General features: G+C 44.4%; 1 protein-coding gene across 1 annotated transcript in view; it reads right to left on the bottom strand.

The window, feature by feature from the left end:
• NUP155 (nucleoporin 155) overlaps positions 1-21,736 on the bottom strand; it is a 39,810-nt gene extending 18,074 nt beyond the window's left edge. The window contains exons 1-19 of the mRNA XM_056848537.1: positions 21,575-21,736; positions 17,708-17,845; positions 16,405-16,501; positions 15,771-15,841; positions 14,492-14,584; positions 13,997-14,163; positions 12,747-12,852; positions 10,676-10,749; positions 9,825-9,916; positions 8,958-9,055; positions 7,558-7,710; positions 7,327-7,427; positions 5,551-5,721; positions 5,134-5,244; positions 3,830-3,924; positions 3,071-3,159; positions 2,723-2,785; positions 1,769-1,919; positions 726-792 (exon numbers count right to left, since the gene is read on the bottom strand). Coding sequence (XP_056704515.1) covers positions 726-792; positions 1,769-1,919; positions 2,723-2,785; positions 3,071-3,159; positions 3,830-3,924; positions 5,134-5,244; positions 5,551-5,721; positions 7,327-7,427; positions 7,558-7,710; positions 8,958-9,055; positions 9,825-9,916; positions 10,676-10,749; positions 12,747-12,852; positions 13,997-14,163; positions 14,492-14,584; positions 15,771-15,841; positions 16,405-16,501; positions 17,708-17,845; positions 21,575-21,713 — 2,076 coding nt within the window. The 5' untranslated portion in view covers positions 21,714-21,736. The remainder of the gene's footprint in view (positions 1-725; positions 793-1,768; positions 1,920-2,722; positions 2,786-3,070; positions 3,160-3,829; positions 3,925-5,133; positions 5,245-5,550; positions 5,722-7,326; positions 7,428-7,557; positions 7,711-8,957; positions 9,056-9,824; positions 9,917-10,675; positions 10,750-12,746; positions 12,853-13,996; positions 14,164-14,491; positions 14,585-15,770; positions 15,842-16,404; positions 16,502-17,707; positions 17,846-21,574) is intronic.

The raw sequence follows: 21,736 nt of genomic DNA, 5'->3' as shown, positions 1-21,736 counted from the left end.
CTTTAGAAAATTATCATGCCAGAAAGCAGGCTAGTCAAGATGATAGTTTTCTGTTTATGGGAAGGCTTAAATTCAGGACCTGGGGGAGTATTTAAACATGCAAATACCACCACCATCTGGGACAGCCTAGCAAAAGCTTTACTACTCAATCCTGCTAATATATAACACGGCCTACAGAGGCACGCATTTACCAATGGAATTACACTTTTAGGCCCTTTAAGTGGTTTTACATTCAATGTAATATCCCTATACTGGATTTAATAATTGGCTTGGCCTTGATACTAGGATGAACCAGCAGAGGCGAGTTTACCATCCGCCAATCTCTAATTTGAATAATGTGCAGCAAATAATGCCATGCTGTTCCAAGTATATGCTTACTTAGTTGCTGAAAGTTAGCAGCCAATCCCAAGCTACATTTGCCAGAGAATTTTCTTAAAATAAAAAACAACATCAAACCATGATGCAGTGCTGTCTTTTGTGATGCTGCATTGAACCATGGTCACTGTGTTCTACTATAAAAGTGTTGGTTTGTGTATGTTATTAGAAGAGCCTATTGTGAAGATGGACAACACTGAACTAGAAGAAGCTGCAACTCATAGGCCACAAATGAATCATTTTCCAGCCCCAAAACAGTTTCCCCACTTAGATAGAAGCATCACCATTACTAGTAAAAATGGCTATCTATAATAGAACCCTGTAAGACATTCGCGCCCATCAGCACTTACAGCTACGACTTCTCGATTGCCGCTCTTGAAAACTCTCTCCACAACTATACTTGCATCCCAAATGTTCCTGAAAGGCAGGAAAACAGTTAACTATGCTGAGAAAGTCATATGCAAAAGTAGTGTTTTATACAGCCACAACAGAATGTCCGTGCAAATCTTCATAGCTTATTCATGTGGTATTAAAAACCTAGGCATTCCAGTCAATGTAAATATACTGATATTTGGATCTAAATCATCTGTCCTCTCATAACAACATTGCATGCATTTTTCAGTATAGCACCTACTCCTTTGTGTACAGCTTTTCTTAGCACCTTCACCTAGTCCTCCCTGCCATTCCTATTTTACAAAGTGGAATACTCCTTTACTCTGCACATGCCAAACAGCTGCACAAGAAGCTGCACGTATTTAATCAGTTTGCCAGGCAAAGTAAAACATTTACTTTTACTAAAAGAATGAACTTTCTATTTCACACAATGGGCAGAGTGGGAGAAAAAATATAACAGGCTGCCCAATTTACACATCCTTGTTTATATTCTTGTACCTAAAATGTAAGCCTGTAAGTATGAAACTTATGAAGCTTTTAACTATTCCACCTCCTGACAGCCACAAAAAGGGTAAAATTACAATACCTTTAACAATATAGATACGAGCACTTCCCATTTACTTGATTGGGGAAAGAGTTTAGCTCTCTCTCCCACTGAAATTAATGGAACTCAACATGGTGTAGTGATTAGCGTCAGACTAGAATCCAGGAGACCCAGGTTCGAATCCCCATGTTGCCATGGAAGTTTGTTGGGTGATTTTGGGCCAGTCATACACTCTCAGCCTTACCTACCTCACAGGGTTGTTGTGAGGATAAAATGGAGGAGAAGAGAACGATGTAAGCCCCTTTGGGTCGCCATTGGCGAGAAAAGCAAGGTATAACAAATAAAACTAATTTTTTATTAAAGTGCCTAACTTTGGTTGGATCAGGCCCGATACAGACACAAACATTATCTCGTTTAACACACAAACATACACTTGCTTTCCCAAGCATTACTCACCCTACAATTCGAGCGAAATATATGCAGATGCCATTGTGCTTGCCAGAAAATACGATCTCAGGGCCCATCATGCCGCCAGCTGAAGTCCCAGGCTGAGACATGTAACCTCCTGAAGCATACACTGGCGTCGATACCGTAGGAGGCTGGGCACCTGAAACACCAGCACATACTTAGTAAAAGGTAAAGAACATAAGAAAGGCCCTGCTGGATCAGACCAAGGCCTATCAAGTCCAACAGTCTGTTCACACAGTGACCAACCAGGTGCCTCTAGGAAGCCCACAAACAAGACGACTGCAGCAGCACCATCCTGCCTGCGTTCCACCGCACCCAAAATAATAGGTATGCTCCTCTGATACTAGAGAGAATAGGTATGCAGCATGACTAGTATCCATTCTAACTAATAGCCATGAATACCCCTTTCCTCCATGAATATGTCCACTCCTCTCTTAAAGCCCTCCAAGCTGGCAGCCATCACCACATCCTGGGGCACGGAATTCCACAATTTAACTATGCGTTGTGTGAAGAAATACTTCCTTTTATCTGTTTGAATCTCTCACCCTCCAGTTTCAGCAGATGACCCCGCGTTCTAGTATTATGGGAGAGGGAGAAAAACTTCTCCCTGTCCACTCTCTCCAAACCATGCATAATTTTATAGACCTCTATCATGTCTCCCCTCAGCCACCTTCTTTCCAAGCTAAACAGCCCCAAGCGTCTTAACCGCTCCCCATAGGACAGTTGCTCTAGTCCCATGTGCAAGCACCGGGTCATTCCTGACCCATGGGGTGACGTCACATCCCGACGTTTCCTAGGCAGACTTTGTTTACGGGGTGGTTTGCCAGTGCCTTCCCCAGTCATCTTCTCTTTACCCCCAGCAAGCTGGGTCCTCATTCTTAGCCATGATAAAATAAAGACCCCTGGAAGCAAACCACATTTTAATTTTTTTAAAGGGAATACCTGGCATTGGTGTTGCCAAAAAACTTGGATTAGGGTAAGGGCTGCTAGTAGTCATAGGGGAACCTGGAGAAAGAAAGAAAGTGATATATTTTACGCAGAAAACATTTTCCATTCCGATTAAAAAGGCACAACCCAAACTCAAACCAAGCACACACGTTTGAGGTATCAGAGATTTAGAATAAGATTTTTATTCTGTCCCCTGCTCAGTAATCTTGTACAATTTCCTGAGCAGGATTCTGGTGAGGCAACATAGAGATCTCCTAAGTAAATAAAAAAGGGAAAAGCTCTTGCCAAAATGAGAAGAGGAAACATAAAAATAACTAGGTCACAGCTGTATTCACTACTCACTAGGTGGAACAGGAGAGCCCAATATAGATCCTACGTTACTCGGAGGAGGCAGGGCAGAAGGAAACCGCATCTGTGCTTCTCCACCATACCTGAGATTTAATGGATTAGACAATTCATCTCAGCAACACTGGAAAACAGCTTTTCAGATTCTTCTTAAAATGGTAGTTTTAACAGCCCATTCCTGAAATTGCGGCGTGCGAAGTCGGAGGGGAAGAGGCGTGGTGGCGCCTCTTCCTATGCTGAATCGCGCACGCCGCAAAACAAAAAAAATCTGTTTCGCAGCTTTTTGTTTTGTTTTACCAGGGCCTTTCACCCCACAGGGAACAGCGAGGCTGCGCCTGCTAAATCCAGGCTAAAAAGCAGGTGCAGCACCGCCGTCCCCAGCGCCGGGACTTTTTTCAATTCTTCCAACCAGTATTTGAACCCCTGTTGTTTCCTCTGCCCCCTACTACTCACACGACGAGGGGACTTGCTTTCTGGCGCCATTTATGAAGATGAGGTTTTAATTGTTATTGTTTTAAAGTATGTTTTAATAGCTATTTAACATAAATGTCTGTATATTTTTGATGTTAGACACCCTGAGCCCGACTTCGGTTGGGAAAGGGTGGGATATAAATCAAATATAATAATAATAACAATAACAATAATAATTTCACTTTAACTGTTCATATTCTCCAATCAACCAGTTCCATTTGTCGCTGGGATGCAATCAAGTTCTTTTTAAGTACCATCTCTAGAATTCAAGGACTGGTCATTTACCTGAAAAATGCTCGAGTAGCCCAAGAAGAAACTTCTCTATCACAGGCAGCAGCTGAGCAGGCGAGGATCAGGCATGTGGCGCAAGCCTGATCTTCCTGTGAGAAACATTTTTAAAATCAATAAAGTGATACGCAAGCCCTGCCCTTGAGATACTTATCTTGAAAAAGCGTTTTGGGTAGTAAAGAGGATAACTTGTAAGAAACATTTTGCTGCTTTAAGTTGCCAAGAACATATCTAAGGGTCATCCCTAAGATGGATGATGATGATGATGATTAGGCCTCCAATTAGGAATTAGGAAAAGTTCTCCAAATTCTGAAGCAGCAAACCTCTGAATACCAGTGCCAGGAGGCCTCTGTGCCCTGCTGTTGGCCCTCTAGAGCAGGGGTGTCAAAGTGGCAGCCCAGGGGCCGGATCCGGCCCCTGGAGGGCTGCTCACAGGCCCGCGAGCCAAGCCCGCCCCCCCCCGTTGCCCCCCATTCTCCCGTGCGATCCTGGCCCCAGTGGGCCGCCCCCCCCCCCCATGCAGGCCAGGTCTACTCATTGGTTTCTATGCGCATAGAAACCAATGGGTAGACCTGGTCTCCATGGGGGGGCGGGTCTCAGTCGGGAGGCCAGGTCTACTGCCATGCAAATCAATGGGTAGACCTGGCCTCCGTGGGAGGAAAAAACCCATCTCCATCCGGAAGCCAGGTCTACCCATTGGTTTGCATGGCAGTAGACCTGGCCTTCCGACTGTGACTCCCATGGAGGCCAGGTCTACCCACTGGTTTCTATAGAAACCTGGCCTCCATGACGGGGGAAGCTTCCCAATGGGGACTCCCCCCCCCACGGAGGCCACCCATCTTCAGCCCGACCAAGAGACATTGATGCTCAATCCTGCCCTCCTCACAAATGAGTTCGACACCCCTGCTCAGTCTAGAGTAATTGGCTGGCTGCTGTGAGAGGCAAGACACTGGACCAGACAGGCCACTGATCTGATCCAGCAGGGCTCTTCTTATGCACTAGCCTGTTTTCGTAAACAAGTGTAGTATTAATGTACTCTGAAAATTATAAACGAACAGGATAAACTGCAATTAGTTAAAAGCTTGCTCAATTCTGTGGCCATAATCGAGAAGACCCCTGAACATTTATTTAGATCGGAGGCAAATCAAGCTTTGCAAATACACAGGGCTTTTCCTGCCTTGCAGTATGCAAGGAAGACCTTCGTGCTTGAACATGTTGGGCAAACGCTGCAGGTGGCAATCCGTTCTCAAACACAGATGATAACTTTAAGCACAGTTTCAGAGAAAGTTAAAAATTCTTACCTGGTGCAATTTGAAAAATCTTTCAATCTCTTCTCCATCACTTCCTGCGTTGCACACAAAAAGATGTCGCAGCTGATCCACTGGCCTGAGTTTATGAAACATAAGACTTCCCTGAAGAAAAGTAAAACACAACTTAATTAGAACAAAACCCTGTTGATGGTTTCTATAATATTTTATTGGCCAAAGTGTTCTACAGTTCTTACATTGTTGGTTTTCACCGCTACACTTTAAAGCAAACCAGGTAAGGATGGCTTCAGCAGTTTCGTTTTGGACTACAAAAATCATCTGGAGTTAGACAATACATTTATTTCTGAACAGAGTTCAGGTGCCTTGGGAAATGTTGTATAAAATGAATGAGCTTTGTCTTCTTCTCAACCAAACTACCACATTTTAAGCAAATATATATGATCCACGTACCTGTGCCGAAAGGAGAACAAATTTCTTTGGAGGCAGCAAATGCTGTTGCACAACTACAGGAGAGTCAGTTATTGGAACCAGGTCTTTATTCAGGGGAGTTACAATCTTCTGAACTTTCTGTTCATCGATTGCAGAAAGAGCCCAAGAGTGTCCGTCAACATGGGTGGTCATCTAAATAAAAAAATTGAAGACCAAGAAATTAAAGTACAAAACAGCCAACTTGGAAGGCTTTAAGAGGGGAGTGGCCATGTTCATGGAGGAGAGGGGTATTCATGGCTACTAGTTAAAATGGATACTAGTCATGATGCATACCTATTCTCTCCAGGATCAGGAGCTTGTGTATTATATTAGGTGCTTTGGGAAACAGGCAGAATAATGCTGCTGCAGTCGTCTTGTTTGGGGGCTTCCTAGAGGCACCTGGTTGGCCACTGTGTGAATAGACTGCTGGACTTGATGGACCTTGGTCTGATCCAGAATGGCTTTTCTTATGTTCTTATGGCATGCGATCTCGTCTGCACTTGTGCAAGCCAGCTGTTATCTAATCTTTCATCCTGCGAGGTCCATCTATACCCAATACTGGACCAGTTTTCTTGGATCAGCTGTGGCTCCTCAACAGAGGCATGTTTGCTGCATCCCAGTCCTGGGGAAATGGGTTGCCATGTCTTGACACAGATACAGTATATAGAGCCTGGGTCATATGTTTAGGGGTGGGATGAGCAGACTGCTCTTACATTCCTGTTACTGACACATGTGGAGGGGAGAATTCGTACTGTTTGTACTTATCAAACTGTGCACTACAGCCTTGGCAATTAACAGTTGTTTCACAGGGCAGCCTAAAGGTGGTGTAACGGAGGCTCCTAATCCTGGTGTTGTGCAAAGAATTGTCCAACTTGGTTATCAGGCTACTGTACAGTCGCTTGGGTTCAGCTAGGGTGCTTCAGCCGCCCCTCCACCAGTGAGAAGACAGGAAGCCTTGCTGTGCTGGTGGCCAGGTACAGACTAGAACACTCGCTCCAGCTTGAGGCCATTTAGTTAACATCCCATCCACCTCAGCCATTTCTAAACATCAGATAGGACTGGAGTGCAAAGTATAAGCAAAACTAGAGATGCTGAGAGCTTGATGCTATCCGAAGCAAAAAACAGTACCCAACATAAAAAGAAGTGTATCCGATAAAGAATATCTTATCAAAATAAATGCAGATCCAGAGGAATTTTTTAATTGACATTTGAAGGAATGAGCCGTCAGCTTGGTACGAACCACCCCTGGCAAGTCCTGCTATTAGAAAAGTTCTGATCCCTTCCTTTATTTAGCATAAAAGTCTCAATTTGCAAAGGAAATGAGAACTGCAGCGAAGACTGCATATTTGCACCATGCAATGAATCTACAGCTGTATCCCCCCTCCCTGACATGTATGCTTGTACCTGAATAGTGCAAACGCGGACCTGCTGTAACACGTTTATGCATTTTCTCACAACATTAAGCAGAGGGATGCTAAAATGAAGGAGTGCGAGGAAGGGCACCTTGGCCATCTTCTGGGCATGGAGTAGGGTTCACTGGGGGGGAGGTAGTTTGGAATTTCCTGCATTGTGCAGGAGGTTGGACTAGATGACCCTGGTGGTCCCTTCCAACTCTACGATTCTAAGACCATGACATTTTACAGGACCAGAACATAGCCAAAGAGATATCCAGATTAAAAAAAACCTTTTTGAGAAAAAAAGAATCATCTCTCACACCAGCTATTTTGAAAACTACCATAGTAATGTTAAAATAATTACCTGGGTTTCCATCATCGGCTTTTGGAAAGGGAAAGAATCGTGGTTAATACACCACAGGATATCATTGTCCTCATTTTCTGATGCTGCCATCAGAAGAACCCCTGACCAAAATAATAATATGTTTGATCAACTAGGGTAGATGCAAATTTAAAAATCACAATTTGTTAATTTCATTCTACCAAACAAAAAAGGTTTTGTTTACTATACAAGCTATGAAAACTCAGTATTTACCTTTGCTATACAGAGCTTGGTGCACCTTTGATGGTTTTTCTACATTAGAAGCAGCAGAAAACCCTGGGGGCAGGCGGATATGAACCAACATTAATGCTGAAGGACGAGTGAATGGATGCTTGAATGGACCTGTACTAAAATACATTCGCACACCTAAAGGAGGAAAAGATGTGATCGTACGTTTAGAAATTTCTGTTTGGCTACTGTTCAATCATTTCATCGAGGATACGCTTTCAAGAAAAAGCCTTCAATATTTTTCAAAGTAACTCTCTCATCAATAAGTACCTTTGCAAAAATAAGAGAAGCTTTTTAGAACTACAAGAAAATGAAAATCTCCTTTCCATAACATTCATAACACCATTTCTTGGGCAATCATCACAGGGCTATACGAAACATCTAGTGGTACTAGCTCGTTCCTGAACCATCTCAGAACACAGGTGCTGCTTAATTCACCTCATTTAAACATAGTGTTATACAAACTATTAAGAAACCAGCAGCCGATTAACTGACTGGTTAGTTAAAATCAATAGGCAGAATTCAACTCGACCACCATGCATTCTTCTTGGCCATTATAGGTCACAATGCTGCAGCAACGTAAGTCACATGAACACATGAAACTGTCTTATACTGAATCAGACCCTTAGTCCATCAAAGTCAGTAATGTTTACTCAGACCAGCAGCAGCTCTCCAGGGTCTCAGGCTGAGGTCTTTCACATCACCTACTTGCCTAGTCCCTTTAACTAGAGATGCCAGGGATTGAACCTGGGACCTTCTGTATATCAAGCAGATACTCTACCACTGAGCCACAGCCCCTCCCCAACTGGCAGTTTCAGACTCAATTTTTTAGCAACTTTTTCTCTCCCTACACCTTGGCTTCCTCTCTTGCCTACAGCAAACAGCTCCTCCTGCCACTTTGCCCAAGGGAGCTTTAGCACAATCCTGTTACTGGGCTTCTACTTCAGTTTCTCTGTCATAAAGAGCTTTCCTCAGTTTGCTGCTTTGCAGGCTGCTGCCCACTGCTGTTAGCTGTCTGGTGTCTTGAGCAGCCTCCCTGAAATTCCTCTTTAGCTACCAAATTTTGGGCCCAACTCACACACAGGTGGCCATCCCCCTCATTTGATGGAAGAGCAGGTGTGAACCCCTCTACTGCACACCATGCAAGACGAGTGCTTTGTGCAGAGGTCCACATGTGCAGCGATTTGTATGAGGCTTTCCCTTGAGAAATAGGGCAAAGGCATGATTGTATAAAGCCAGGACACCCCCTCCACACGGAGCAACCAATACACACACACTGTGTACATGACAGCTTCTCCATCAAGCAAGACACACTGCTGCCTGTCTGAATCGGAGAACGAAACTGCACTGAGCAATAATGAAAGGGTACGGTGCTGAGTTCTTACCTGCATGAGTGACAGCCAACAGCTGACAGTCTATAGATTCAGAATTCTCTATCACTGCTATCTGCACAATCGGCTTAAATACAGAGCGATCTATGGTCCTAGGAAGAAAACCAAGACAGTAGTTCATATAACCTTCATCATAGAGTATTGGACAGTCCTCAATTAGGGCCAGGGCTTTCTCTGCCCTGGCCCCGGCCACGTGAAACTCCTTTTCCAGTGAGACCAGGGCCCTGATGATCTTAGAGTTCCACAGGGCCTGTAAAACAGAGATGTTCTGCCAGTCCTACAGTTGAGGTCAGCTATGGTTTTCATCAGTGCTGGCCTCCCTACTCCCCCCACCCTTGTTCTTTGTTTTGATTGCCATCAAATAATATGGGGGGGGGGCTGACTGTTCCGTTGGGCCCAATGGTTACTATGCTCCAAGGATGAGTGCCATCTGCTGTAATTGTAACCATAATCTTTTTTCTTTCTTTCCCCCTGTTCTTAAATTAAGGTCTTGAATAATAAAACCTTAAAACTTAAATAAGTTCCATCTCTAAAAAACACCTCCCTTCGTCTCTTCTCTGAAGCCTCCAAAAAACGAGCAATGAAAGTATGCTGAAGGTCAGTGTAACAATAATCAATGAATTTGTGGGGATTGTTTTAATCATTTTTAGTCCATTGATAATATGTTTTATGGTTTTATTGTATCTTGCTGTATCAAGTGATCTGTTGTTAGCCGCCTGGAGCCTGGCTTTGGATGGGGATTGAGGGTGAGATAAAAATCTAAATAAATATATGCATAAATAAATATAAAGATCATACCAAACAACGCAACAAGACAGACAAGACAGTTCGAGCACCAGTTCCTGGTGTAAGACATTTTACCTGGCAATCTTTCCAGCAGCTGAAACGATGCTGTTCTGGGAAATGGAAGCGACTCTCGTCATTCCTTGACCATCTCGACCTAAATCGTAAACCTGTAAATTAATGATACTGTGTTTAGTATTTGTTTAAAATATATTTGTTGAGCATTTATTCCTCCGTGCGGCAATATCTAGCCTAAGTATGCGAGCAAGCATTAGTTCTCAACTGGAAAAAAGCATTTGCATCATATTCCAAGGCAAATCGCTCACTAAAGGGAAACACATAAGGAGACAGAAGAAACGGGCGGGGAGGGGCTGTGGCTCAGTGGCAGAGCCTCTGCTTGGCATTCAGAAGGTCCCACGTTCAATCCCCGGCATTTCCCAGTTAAAGGGACCAGGCAAGTAGGTGAGGTGAAAGGCCTCTGCCTGAGACCCTGGAGAGCTGCTGCCGGTCTGAGTAGACAAGACTGACTGTGATGGACCAGGGGTCTAATTCAGTATAAGGCAGATTCATGTGTCATGTGGGAACCCAAACAGAGGAACTGAGGTACGAGAAGACATGATGATCCCGGAAACTAAACAGCAGAGGAGACCCATGATCACTTTGGGGGGTACATCACAATAATTTCAACTAGATTTACACATAAGTAATCAGAAGGACTAGCCACTAAAAACAAAAGGTTACGTTGATGTTGGGGGCCAGAGAAAAAGATAAGACACAGAAAGTTCAGATGGCAGGTGATCACTCCTGAAAATGCTATTTGCAAGACTGGGTTAGAACTATTCTATATATAGCCAAGTTCTCAACACAGCAGCAGTTTGAAACTAATGTGCACATAAAAGGGCATCAGTACAAAGTATAAAAAGCCATACCTGTATCACACCTTTTTCGGAGCGTGTGTATAAGATATTTCGGGAGTTGTCGATGGAAATCTGAACGATGGGATCTACAAATTGAATAGTTAAAAAAATACAAAATTGTCTTTTGTTTAAAGCCTGTTATCATATACGATGGCTAGTTTGTTTTATTCTATTTTCTTATTGAAACACAACAAAACAGTTATCCAACTTCCTATCTACCCATTCACCATAAATTTAGTTATTGTTCTAGATGATTAACACGGCACCATTTTTACTGTATGGTTAAACTAGCGTGGAGTAATGGTTAAGAGAGGTGGACTCTAATCTGGTGAATCGGGTTTGTTTCCCCACTCCTCCACATGAAGCCCACTGGGTGACCTTGGGAACTAGTCACAGTTCTCTCTGAACTCTCTCAGCCCCACCTACCTCACAAGGTGCCTGTTGTGGGGAGGGGAAGGGAAGGAGATTGTAAGCTGGCTTGATTCTCTTTAAAAGGTAGAGAAAGTTGGGGTATAAAAACCAACTCTTCTTCTCTCACTTGGTAATAAAATGGTTACAGGTGGATGGCTTAAAATTTGAAAGAAAGCAACATTATATATATATATATATATATATATATATATATATATATATATATATATATATATATATATATATATATATATATATATATATATATAAATAAAAATATAAATCAGTAATACTGAGTGCCTCAGGAGCCACATGTGGCTCTCTGGCATGCTACCTATGGCCTTTTCCCCCAATGTGGCAGCCTTCCCGTGTTCCTGAAACATGGGCAAGGACATTGTCTGGCTGTATTTGTGGTTGGCAAGTGGTTCCCTCCTTAAAACAGTTGCTACTGGAAAACTGCGAAGAGCTGTGTTGGTCTATGACTGTTTTTAATAAAGATTGATTGGTTGGAACAGTTGCCGCCGGCGGGACTGGAGGATGGGTAAGCCATGAGACTTCCTTTGTGCCAGGGATGGGCCCGTTCTCTCTAAACAACCCCTCCCCCTTTTCCACAGCCTTCACAGTCTCATCCCAGCACTGGGGAAGCTGCCAGGAGAACAGCATACTGCAAAGAAGAGAGAGTAAAAACCCCACCCCCACCACCATGGTAGCCAAGGTCATAGTGGGGTGGTGCTGGTTTTACTCCCCTTTCTACACAGCCAGCTGGAGCTCCTCCAGGCACCTTAGCAGTCTCACTCTCTCGTCCAACCTGATTGCCTTCCTTCTCTTTCCTCAGCAGGAGGCACGAGAGGGAAGCCCTTTCCCTCACTCCAGATATGCAATGGCTGGCTGAGGTTCAACAGTGACAGGGAGAGACAACTCCATGTGTTCAGAGGTAATCTGGTAATTAATAAGGTTATAGTCACTTAATTCACTGTTATATTGTGTGCATGTGTGTGTGTGTTTTAGTCATTTGGCTTTTCTGATTAATGGTAATTGCAAATGCGGCTCTCCATAAGTTGCAGACTGAGTACCACTGATCTAAATAAAAGCATTAAATTTTCACAAGGGAAGTGGCACCTGCAACAAGAAGAGGAGGAGGTTTTTATATGCCAACTTTCTCTACCATTTAAGGAAGAATCAAACCAGCTTACAATCACCTTCCTGTCTCCTCCCCACAACAGACACCCTGTGAGGTAGGTGGGGATGAGTGTGACTAGCCCAAGGTCACCCAGCTGGCTTTATGTGTAGGGGTGGGGAAACCAACCTGTTTCACCAGATTAGTGTCTGCCGCTCATGTGGAGGAGTGGGGAATCAAATCCGGTTCTCCAGATCAGAGCCCACCACCCCAAACCACCACTCTTAACCACTACACCACGCTGGCTTATCTAACCCAGGAGTGTCAAACTCAATTGTTAACGAGGGCCGGATATAAATGTCACTTGGTCAGGCTGGGCCATGCCTCGCCAGCCCAGATTGGGATGGGGGGTGGGGGTGGCTGCCTTGGCTGGCTCACAGTCTGGATAAGAGCTCTCAAGGGGCTGGATCCGGCACACGGGCAGTACGTTTGATACCGATCTAACCCAAATGTTACCGCCAAGTGTTCTGGCTCCATATATTTTTCTTCACTCACCATCTTCCGAGAAAGTGAACTGAAGCAAGGATGGAACAAGGAAAGAAAGGGCGCTCTTTGAATGATTAATCTTCCTGCAACGCTGGCTGAACCAGCCTGCTTCAGCCTACAAAAATAAGGAAGTGTTTGAAAATAGTGTAAACCTTTCAATCATGATACATTAGGTTATCAGCAAACGTATCATCATCTGCAAACGCACACACACTTTAAACAGAAATGGTTGACTGGGAGCCCCAAGCCGTGTGGTTGTACCAACACATTGAATTTGTAATAGAGAGTACAGACACATATCTGAGCACATCCAGAGACAGAGAATTACATACAACTTTATGAAGCCTTTACTGATAGGCAGAGCCACATTTATTACTGAACTGGACTATACTTTGCTTCACATCACTGATGGAAAACAGTGCACACATGCCCAGCTAAATCATTTTATGGGGAAACAAAGCCTAGATAATTTTTAATTTTGTAACCCCCACTTCCACTGGACCCTCAACTCCTAAATATATGCAACCACATAGCCTCTTGACACAACAGTGTAATGTCTCTGCAAAGCTAACATTACATTCTGATCAATACACCTGAGTGTAACCGCATTTGCACTGAAGAAGCACATCTGAAGCTTGGGTTTCAACTGTTATAAGGATTTAAGAAAGAAAACAGCCCTGAGAAACAGGTACATTACATAGTTCAATGACATTACAGCTACGTTTTCTATCAGAAATACTTGTAACTTTGGCATGATTCATACATAAAGACAACAGGATTGAACCTGCACAATCCTTGGGCTTGTACACTCCCCACCCACCCCGGCTAGGATTAAACTACGGCTTGGATGACAGAACAAACCAGAATTTGTGATCTGGACAAAAACAAACTATGACAATTCTTAGCCACACAAAAAAGTGAAGAGCACAAAAACCTGAGGTTTCGCTAAGCCCATCCCCACAACTAAAACCAGCTGGTTGCTACATGTGAATCATACTCTAAGAACTCTAGCACAGTGTACATTTACACTGAGCTTAGAATAAAATCCAGTTTTTGCAAAGCAGGTTGGTACTTTAGGAATATTTCCTAGGATCGTTAATACTGTAGGCTAATATTGCTGCATTTAGAAACCTAGTTTCTCTTTCAAACAAACAAGCAGTGATATAAAAGCAGAAATAGTGAAACAAGAATATCCCCTACTCTCCATACTGCTGAACCAAACAGAAAGAAAAGATGCCTTTCTGGCCCAATTCACTTGCCTGGTAAGCAACTTCATACAAGCAGCCATCTTTGCCAGCCAAAAAAATACGCCCATTTTCTGTTGAAGTTATAGTCAGCAAATATGTGTTATCAGTGGGAAGTGAGTAGAGTGGATCTGGGAGAAGCTGCATTCCACCAGACATGCTGTCATTAAGAGATCCAGAACCTGATTAAATAAAGTAAATTATTTACTGTGGTTTTGCTTGATTAATGGCATGGATACTGCAACTAAAACCAGTTCAAGAAATGAGAAAAAGGTGCAGTGAGCTCACAGATAATGAACACTTAAAGCATTGCTGTCCCACCCTAATTCATTTGTTAATTGTTCTTTCAACCTGTCTGTAAAATGTGCAGCTGGAAATGCCCAAAATTAACTGAAAGCATCCTATTCTACATTTTGCAACTCCCACTCACTGCAATCAGCAATTGTTCACAGTTAATTTCCAAAACAGAGAGCTGCAAGTAAACTAAGCTTTAAAATGAATTAGAATTACCTGCTTGCAAGGTTGCATAGCTGAGACCTAAAATGACAATATCCACAGGAGTAGCCAAAACCAGCAAGTGCCTTATATGTGGCTGAAAGATTCCTGTAAATAAACCAGCACACAGAATATATATACACAAGATCCTCACAAACAAAAAAACAAAAACAAATAATGGATCACAGTGGTCTCAAAATTCATAATTATGATTCAAGTCTGTGAACATATTTATTTATTAAAACATTCACATCCTGCCTTTCCTCAGGGCAGTTAATAGTAATACCGTATATACTCGGGTATAAGCCGACCCGAGTATAAGCTGAGGTGCCTAATTTCACCCCAAAAATGGGGAAAAATTAGACACCCACGTATAAGCCAAGGGGGAAATGCATCCCCCCCCGGAGCTTACCTAAGCGGGCTCCAGGCGCGCAGGTGGCGGTGGCGCGCAGGAGGCCCCGCAGGCCGCTCCTGGCCCACAAGGAAGGCGCGCGGGCAGGTGGGGGCGGCGGCCCCCTCCCTGCGCGCAGGAGGCCCCGCAGGGTCAGCTGGCAAGCGGGAGGACCGGCCCGGGTGAGGTGGGGGTGGGTGGGGGTGAGGTGGGGGGAATAAACCGCTGCCGCCATCCAGCAGAAGGCAGGGTGGGGTGTGGGGTGAAGAAACCGCCCCCGCCACGCAGAAGGCGCGATCGCGCAAAAGGCGCGATTGCGCAAATCACGCAAAAGGCGCAATCGGGTGGGGTGGGGTGGAAAGAAACCGCCACCGCCGTGCAGAAGGCGCGATCGGGTGGGGTGGGGGGGATAAGGCGGGACAGCCCGCCCATCAGCTGGCCGGGAGCGCGCTGGGAGAGAGCCTGGCAGGCAAATTACCGTATTGACCCGAGTATAAGCCGAGGTGAGTTTTTTAAGCCAAAAATCATGCCTAAAAAAACTCGGCTTATACTCGAGTATATACGGTAGTTAAAAACATTTTCAGTTAAAAACAAAAAATAAAATAGCAAACCACAAACCTTCCCCCCTCCATACAAAGTATATGCCATCAAACATACAGAACTACCAACCAAAGCAAGCTATCAAATAATACTTCCAGCTCTGTAAACATTGTATTTCTTATCCTGATCTAGTTCCAACAGTGAAACCTCAAGAAAAAGATGGCAACAGTGTTTTATACTACCTTAAGATCAACCAGAAAGCTCACTCTTGCAAAAATATTCATTTCTAAAAATTAAAATCAATAATGCACACAAATATCTAGTAAGACTGACCAAATGAGTTTTGTTAGACAGCCTTGTTACCTGCTTTTGGTTTTACAAGACCAACAGCAAGAATAGTTTCACTGAGACCATCAAAATAAGCGAGATCTCCCCTGTAAAAGAACAATGGAAAAATTAATTTAATGAAAAATATTTAATGTGCAATCACTTCTCAAGGCATCTGATGTGGGATAGGCTTAATTATACACCAACCAGATTCTTGTGCAAACCAAGTAGAACAGAAGAACAGGCTTCCTTGGGAGATGGTGGGTTCTCTTTCGGAGGTTCTTAAGTAGAGGCTAGATGGCCATCTGACACCAATGCTGATTCTCTGAACTTAGGCAGATTATGAGAGGGAGGGCAGGAAGGGTTGTGTCAGTGTTTGGCTCTCGTGGCCCTTCCTCACATGCCCAGGGAAATGCTGATCGCCACTTTGGGGTCAGGAAGCAATTTTCCTCCAAGCCAGAATGGACAGGGACCCTGAAAAGTATTTGTTTGTTTTTTGCCGTCTTGTGGGCACTGGGGGTGGGGAGGTAGTTATGAATTACCTACATGGTGCAGGGGGTTGGACTACATGGTCCTGGAGGCCCCTTCCAACTCTATGTACTTTATTACCGATTTCATACATGACACCATGTAAAAAATATTTATTTCTAGGACGTTATCCTCTACATACCCATCTTCATAGTTCCACATAAAGATGTCACTGTCAATGGTCAGCCATGCCCTGTTTATCTCAGGAAACACTCCCATCATACAGTTGCACTGCATATCTGAAATGTTAAGACTTAAAGGAAAAAAGGTGAGGAGGTGTACAAGTCCTACGCTATTTACAAGCATAAAACTGACAATACCTTTATCAGTGTTTTTATTGCTTATGATTGCTGAATCTGATCAGTGCAAATGAATATTAGTGAAAAGTGTATTTTTTTCAGCAAACACATCCTTAAGGAAAGCAATAACTTCAAGTTGTGAAAAGCCCTTTATCGATAACTAACAAACTGCATGCTTGTAGCCGAGTCCTTGAAAATAAAGAGATGGTCTGAGAAATTTAAGAAATTAATAAATAGAACAGTAGAAAAGAACAATAGTCTAGTAGCACCTTAAAGACTAACAAAATTTCTGTCAGGGCCAGGTTTTTGAGTCACAGCTCACTTCTTCAGATACAGATAGAACGTGAGTACATCAGTACACCAACATTGTAGTCCATCCTCATGGGGAATGTTGGTGTACTGGACTCATGCTCTTTTCCACTGCTACAGACTAACACAGCTACTCATTGTTAATAAATTGACATTCTTTTTCACATTTTGAACCTTTATGAAACATTCTAGTTATTTATCTCTACTGGCATCTTTTTTGAAAAGTTAGAACAGTTATCATTTTCAGGACTAGAATGTGCAAGCATAATCTATAATTTAAGCATCTTATATACTATTTATGCCCAATATTAGCTCAGAGATACTCAACTAGACACTCAGTTAAATAACGTTAACCTTCGTTTATGGCAGTTTAAATTGGTGAAGTTATTGAAAGGAGCTTATGCATGCAACTTAAGTTCAAACATTCAGTTAAAGGGAAATGCTACCAGTACACAATTTCTCCACACTGAGAAATAAACGTTGTTTTATAGAACTGTGTGGCTAGAACGGAAGCAGCCGCTCTAGTCACACAGCCCCATGCCCAATGCTCTTTTCACAGCATAGAGAAAGGACACTGTTGCAGCAGGTTATGAGAGAGCTTGAGGCAACAGCAGTGACACACTGAAATAGCAGAGGAATGAGAGAAAAGTGACATGGATTCTTGTTCCACAATAAATGGAGACTAAGACCCCAAAGGGGGGGGCAAGGGAAGGGAGGGGAAAGAATACTGCAGTTAAAAAGCACGAGTCAAGGGCTCAAAGCTTCTCTCCGCCTTGCCCCTTCCCCCACCTGTGAAAATCCACAGGCCTCTGACTAGTATTATTACTATTAGGATACGTCCAAATTGTTCAACCAGTTCAGGGGGTAGAGGAACTCTTCGGATTGAGCTGATCTCTGGGAGATTGGGAATAGAAAGTAAACCAGGTCCTTGTAACGGGTAATCCATATCTGACATTCCAGAAACTGTGGGACATCCTGTAATTAATTGGAAAAGTGATATAATTGAAATTAATGAACAAAAAATGCCTCAGTAAATCTTTGATTTATTTTAATCGCAACAGACTTCCTCCCTCTGCCTCAAAATATATCCACTAGCCAGTGCTTCTCCCTACAACCCTAGGACCTGACCTTTAAAATTCAACTCAGTTACATCTTCTTCATTACTGTTTTCACGACAAGTCATAAACAGCGATAGTTAAATCAATATCTGACAAGACATGCCATCAATACCCATCAATCTTAAAACTGTTAGTATAATCGTAAGCTTGACAAACTGACCTCTGGACCTACATATGTATAACAGGAATATAGTGAAGTGTGCTAAGACATCTAGGATTTTAAAAAATTTAACAAAACAGATCATCAGTCCACAAATGAGTCAGAGGGTATCCAAGGTATCCTCTTAAACAGGAAGCAAATTTTAGCCCCCTTTCCTTTCACCAGCAACCCCATTCCCCTCCAACCAAGCCACTGCTGTCAGGGGCCTCTACAGAACACTGTATTTCCTAATCACTCAAGGCTTTCTAGATAAAACAATCACAACGTATACAATCTAATGAGCAATTTCCCTTAATAATAATTTTAAAAAATCAGCCCAAAGGCAAAAACGATGGGAACAGAAGAATAGCTTCCAGCCCTCAGAACAATATGCTTCACAGCACCAGCTGTTCAACCAGTTAGTAAGAACCTGAAGTTTGTAGTTTGGGGAGGGGAGGATAGAGGCATAGAACTGGCATAAAGTGTTCCAAATTCTAAAAGACACAGGGTATCTGAACGAATAACAGAGACAGATAGGTACTATCCTTGACAATTACATTCAATTTGGTTAAACAGCACATGGTACTGATGAATCTACACAGGTCTGCTCAGTGGCTGGAAGGGGGCGATTTACTAGGTATTATCCTGTGTAAGCCATTCTGGGTTGCATGAAGGAAGGAAGGTGGGATATGAATGTTAAGAAGAAAATGCAACATAATAAAATCGCTTTGGTGAATCAGGCCAAGGTTCGTGTATATCTATCACTGGCCATCTGCTCAGCTATCCACGTTACAGCAAAAACAACCAGAATAAACAAACTAACGACCACGTTACAGCAAAAACAACCAGAATAAACAAACTAACGACCACCCGTTGCAACACTATTTAATATTGATCCAATGCTGGTGAACAAATGCTAGTATTTTAAAAACAAGGCCTGGTTCACATTCACAGGGGAAAGAGATGATACAATGGCCTACATCATCTCAGATTACAAAGTGGAAGACTGCTTTTTGAAAGTTCCCCTATGTTAAAAGCTTCCTACAGATAGAAAACTGGCACTCCATTGAACACAAAGGCAAATGTAATTTTTTCCCCTTATGCAGCTCATTGCCATAGGGATAAAAGTTCTCAAATGGGCAGGTTCAGAAAAATCTGAATGTCAGTATCGAATTATGAGTGATAATTCCAGATCGGTAGACATGTTAGCCTGCAGAAGGAGTCCAATCACACTGTAGTGTGATTTAAACTTTCTAAGTCAGAGCTCACTTCATCAGATGCATGAAGTGTACATCCATGAGGAAGACCCATTTGTATACAGCAGCGTTTTCCAAACTTTTTGACTCGAGGAGCAATTTTCAGGAGTGAAATCTGTCATGGAGCACTAATTTTCACCAAGCACCTATATACTAAACCTAATGACCAGTAGTATTTGTCTTTTCAGTATCTTCATGGAACACTAAGGAGACGTTTCGTGGAGCACCAAGTGCACCATGGAGCACAGTTTGGGAACTATACCCACTAGAAAAGCAGGGATGGAAGAGTAGTTATGGAATGTATGCTTCATGCTTCTAACAAAGTGAGGGCTGACCCCCCAAAACCTTTTGCTGGAGTATATTTTGTTAGACTCTGAGTACCACCGGATTCCTGTCTTATTTCACTAGGCTAATTAGAGAGCAAACCCTCTACGTTACAACCTTTCCCCCCGCTGTGCTAATTTTCCATATGTAAGGTTTTTTTCCCCCAGTGTGAAGGGGCATGGCAAGCAAGAGCCCATCAAATGGTACAAACTATGCTAGCGCCCCTCCCCCCCAGCCGATAGCACTCCCAATTCATTTCCCCTGCATGTGTGAACCAGGAACTCCAAACCAGGGACTACTAGTACCAGGTAGATGGCACCATTCGGTCAAGGGCCTGCCCTGAAAATAGCCACAAACTCGCTGAGTGTAGGAGCCAGTCATTCTTTTCTTTCATCCTAGCCTACCCCACAGGGCCGTCATGAGGATAAAAAGGAGGGAAGGTGGGACATCCTAGCCTATCCCACAGTCATTCTCTTCTCTCATCCTAGCCTACCCCATAGGGCTGTTGTGAGGATAAAAAGGAGGGAAGGCAGGACATCCTAGCCTACCCCACAGTCATTCTCTTCTCTCATCCTAGCCGACCCCACAGAGCTGTCGTGAGGATAAAGAGGAGGGAAAGGCGGGACATCCTAGCCTACCCCAGTCGTTCTCTTCTGTCATCCTACCCCACAGAGCTGTCGTGAGGATAAAAAGGAGGGAAGGCGGGACATCCTAGCCTACCCCAGTCGTTCTCTTCTGTCATCCTAGCCGACCCCACAGGGCTGTCGTGAGGATAAAAAGGAGGGAAGGTGGGACATCCTAGCCTACCCCAGTCGTTCTCTTCTGTCATCCTAGCCTACCCCACAGGGCTGTCGTGAGGATAAAAAGGAGGGAAGGCGGGACATCCTAGCCTACCCCAGTCGTTCTCTTCTGTCATCCTAGCCTACCCCACAGGGCTGTCGTGAGGATAAAAAGGAGGGAAGGTGGGACATCCTAGCCTATCCCACAGTCATTCTCTTCTCTCATCCTAGCCTACCCCATAGGGCTGTTGTGAGGATAAAAAGGAGGGAAGGCAGGACATCCTAGCCTACCCCACAGTCATTCTCTTCTCTCATCCTAGCCGACCCCACAGAGCTGTCGTGAGGATAAAGAGGAGGGAAAGGCGGGACATCCTAGCCTACCCCAGTCGTTCTCTTCTGTCATCCTACCCCACAGAGCTGTCGTGAGGATAAAAAGGAGGGAAGGCGGGACATCCTAGCCTACCCCACAGTCATTCTCTTCTCTCATCCTAGCCGACCCCACAGGGCTGTCGTGAGGATAAAAAGGAGGAAAAGGCGGGACATCCTAGCCTACCCCAGTCGTTCTCTTCTGTCATCCTAGCCTACCCCACAGGGCTGTCGTGAGGATAAAAAGGAGGGAAGGCGGGACATCCTAGCCTACCCCACAGGGCTGTCGTGAGGATAAAAAGGAGGGAAGGCGGGACATCCTAGCCTACCCCACAGTCCTTCTCTTCTCTCATCCCAGCCGACCCCACAGGGCTGTCGTGAGGATAAAAAGGAGGGAAGGCGGGACACAAATACTTGGGATTTGCCTCTCCCCAGATGCACATTCCCCCCCCCATCCGAATACTCAAAACTCTGCATGGGGGGGGGGGCCTTAGTGTTGAGTTTCGAGAATCGGGATGGGGGAAATGTGCATCTGGAGAGCGGCAACCCCAAGGCAAAAAGCCTCCCGCGCGTCCAAGGGCAGACTAAAAGCGCCGCCCACGCGAGGGGCGAAGGCCAACCGCCGCGCATGGGGACGGGAGCCTGCGGGGCCTTGACATGCCGGAGGGAGAAGGAGTGGGCCTGAAACCCCTGCAGAGGGCGGCGGCGGCGGAGGGGCTCACCGGGCGCCGGCACGGCCAGCAACTCGGAGAGGTCCGGGTAGCAGCGGTCCTCTTGGGTCTGGCGGTCGATGATGCGGCCCGCGTTCTCCAGCGCCTCCTGCAAGCCCGGGGCGGCCGCGGGGCTGAGGGCGACCGGCATGGCGGCCACGAGGCGCGGCGCCA

Source organism: Euleptes europaea, chromosome 4, assembly GCF_029931775.1.
Source record: "Euleptes europaea isolate rEulEur1 chromosome 4, rEulEur1.hap1, whole genome shotgun sequence".
In the NCBI taxonomy this organism is placed as follows: domain Eukaryota; kingdom Metazoa; phylum Chordata; class Lepidosauria; order Squamata; family Sphaerodactylidae; genus Euleptes; species Euleptes europaea.
The sequence above is the reverse complement of the archived record's forward strand: the minus strand, read 5'-3'. Positions and strand labels throughout refer to the sequence as shown.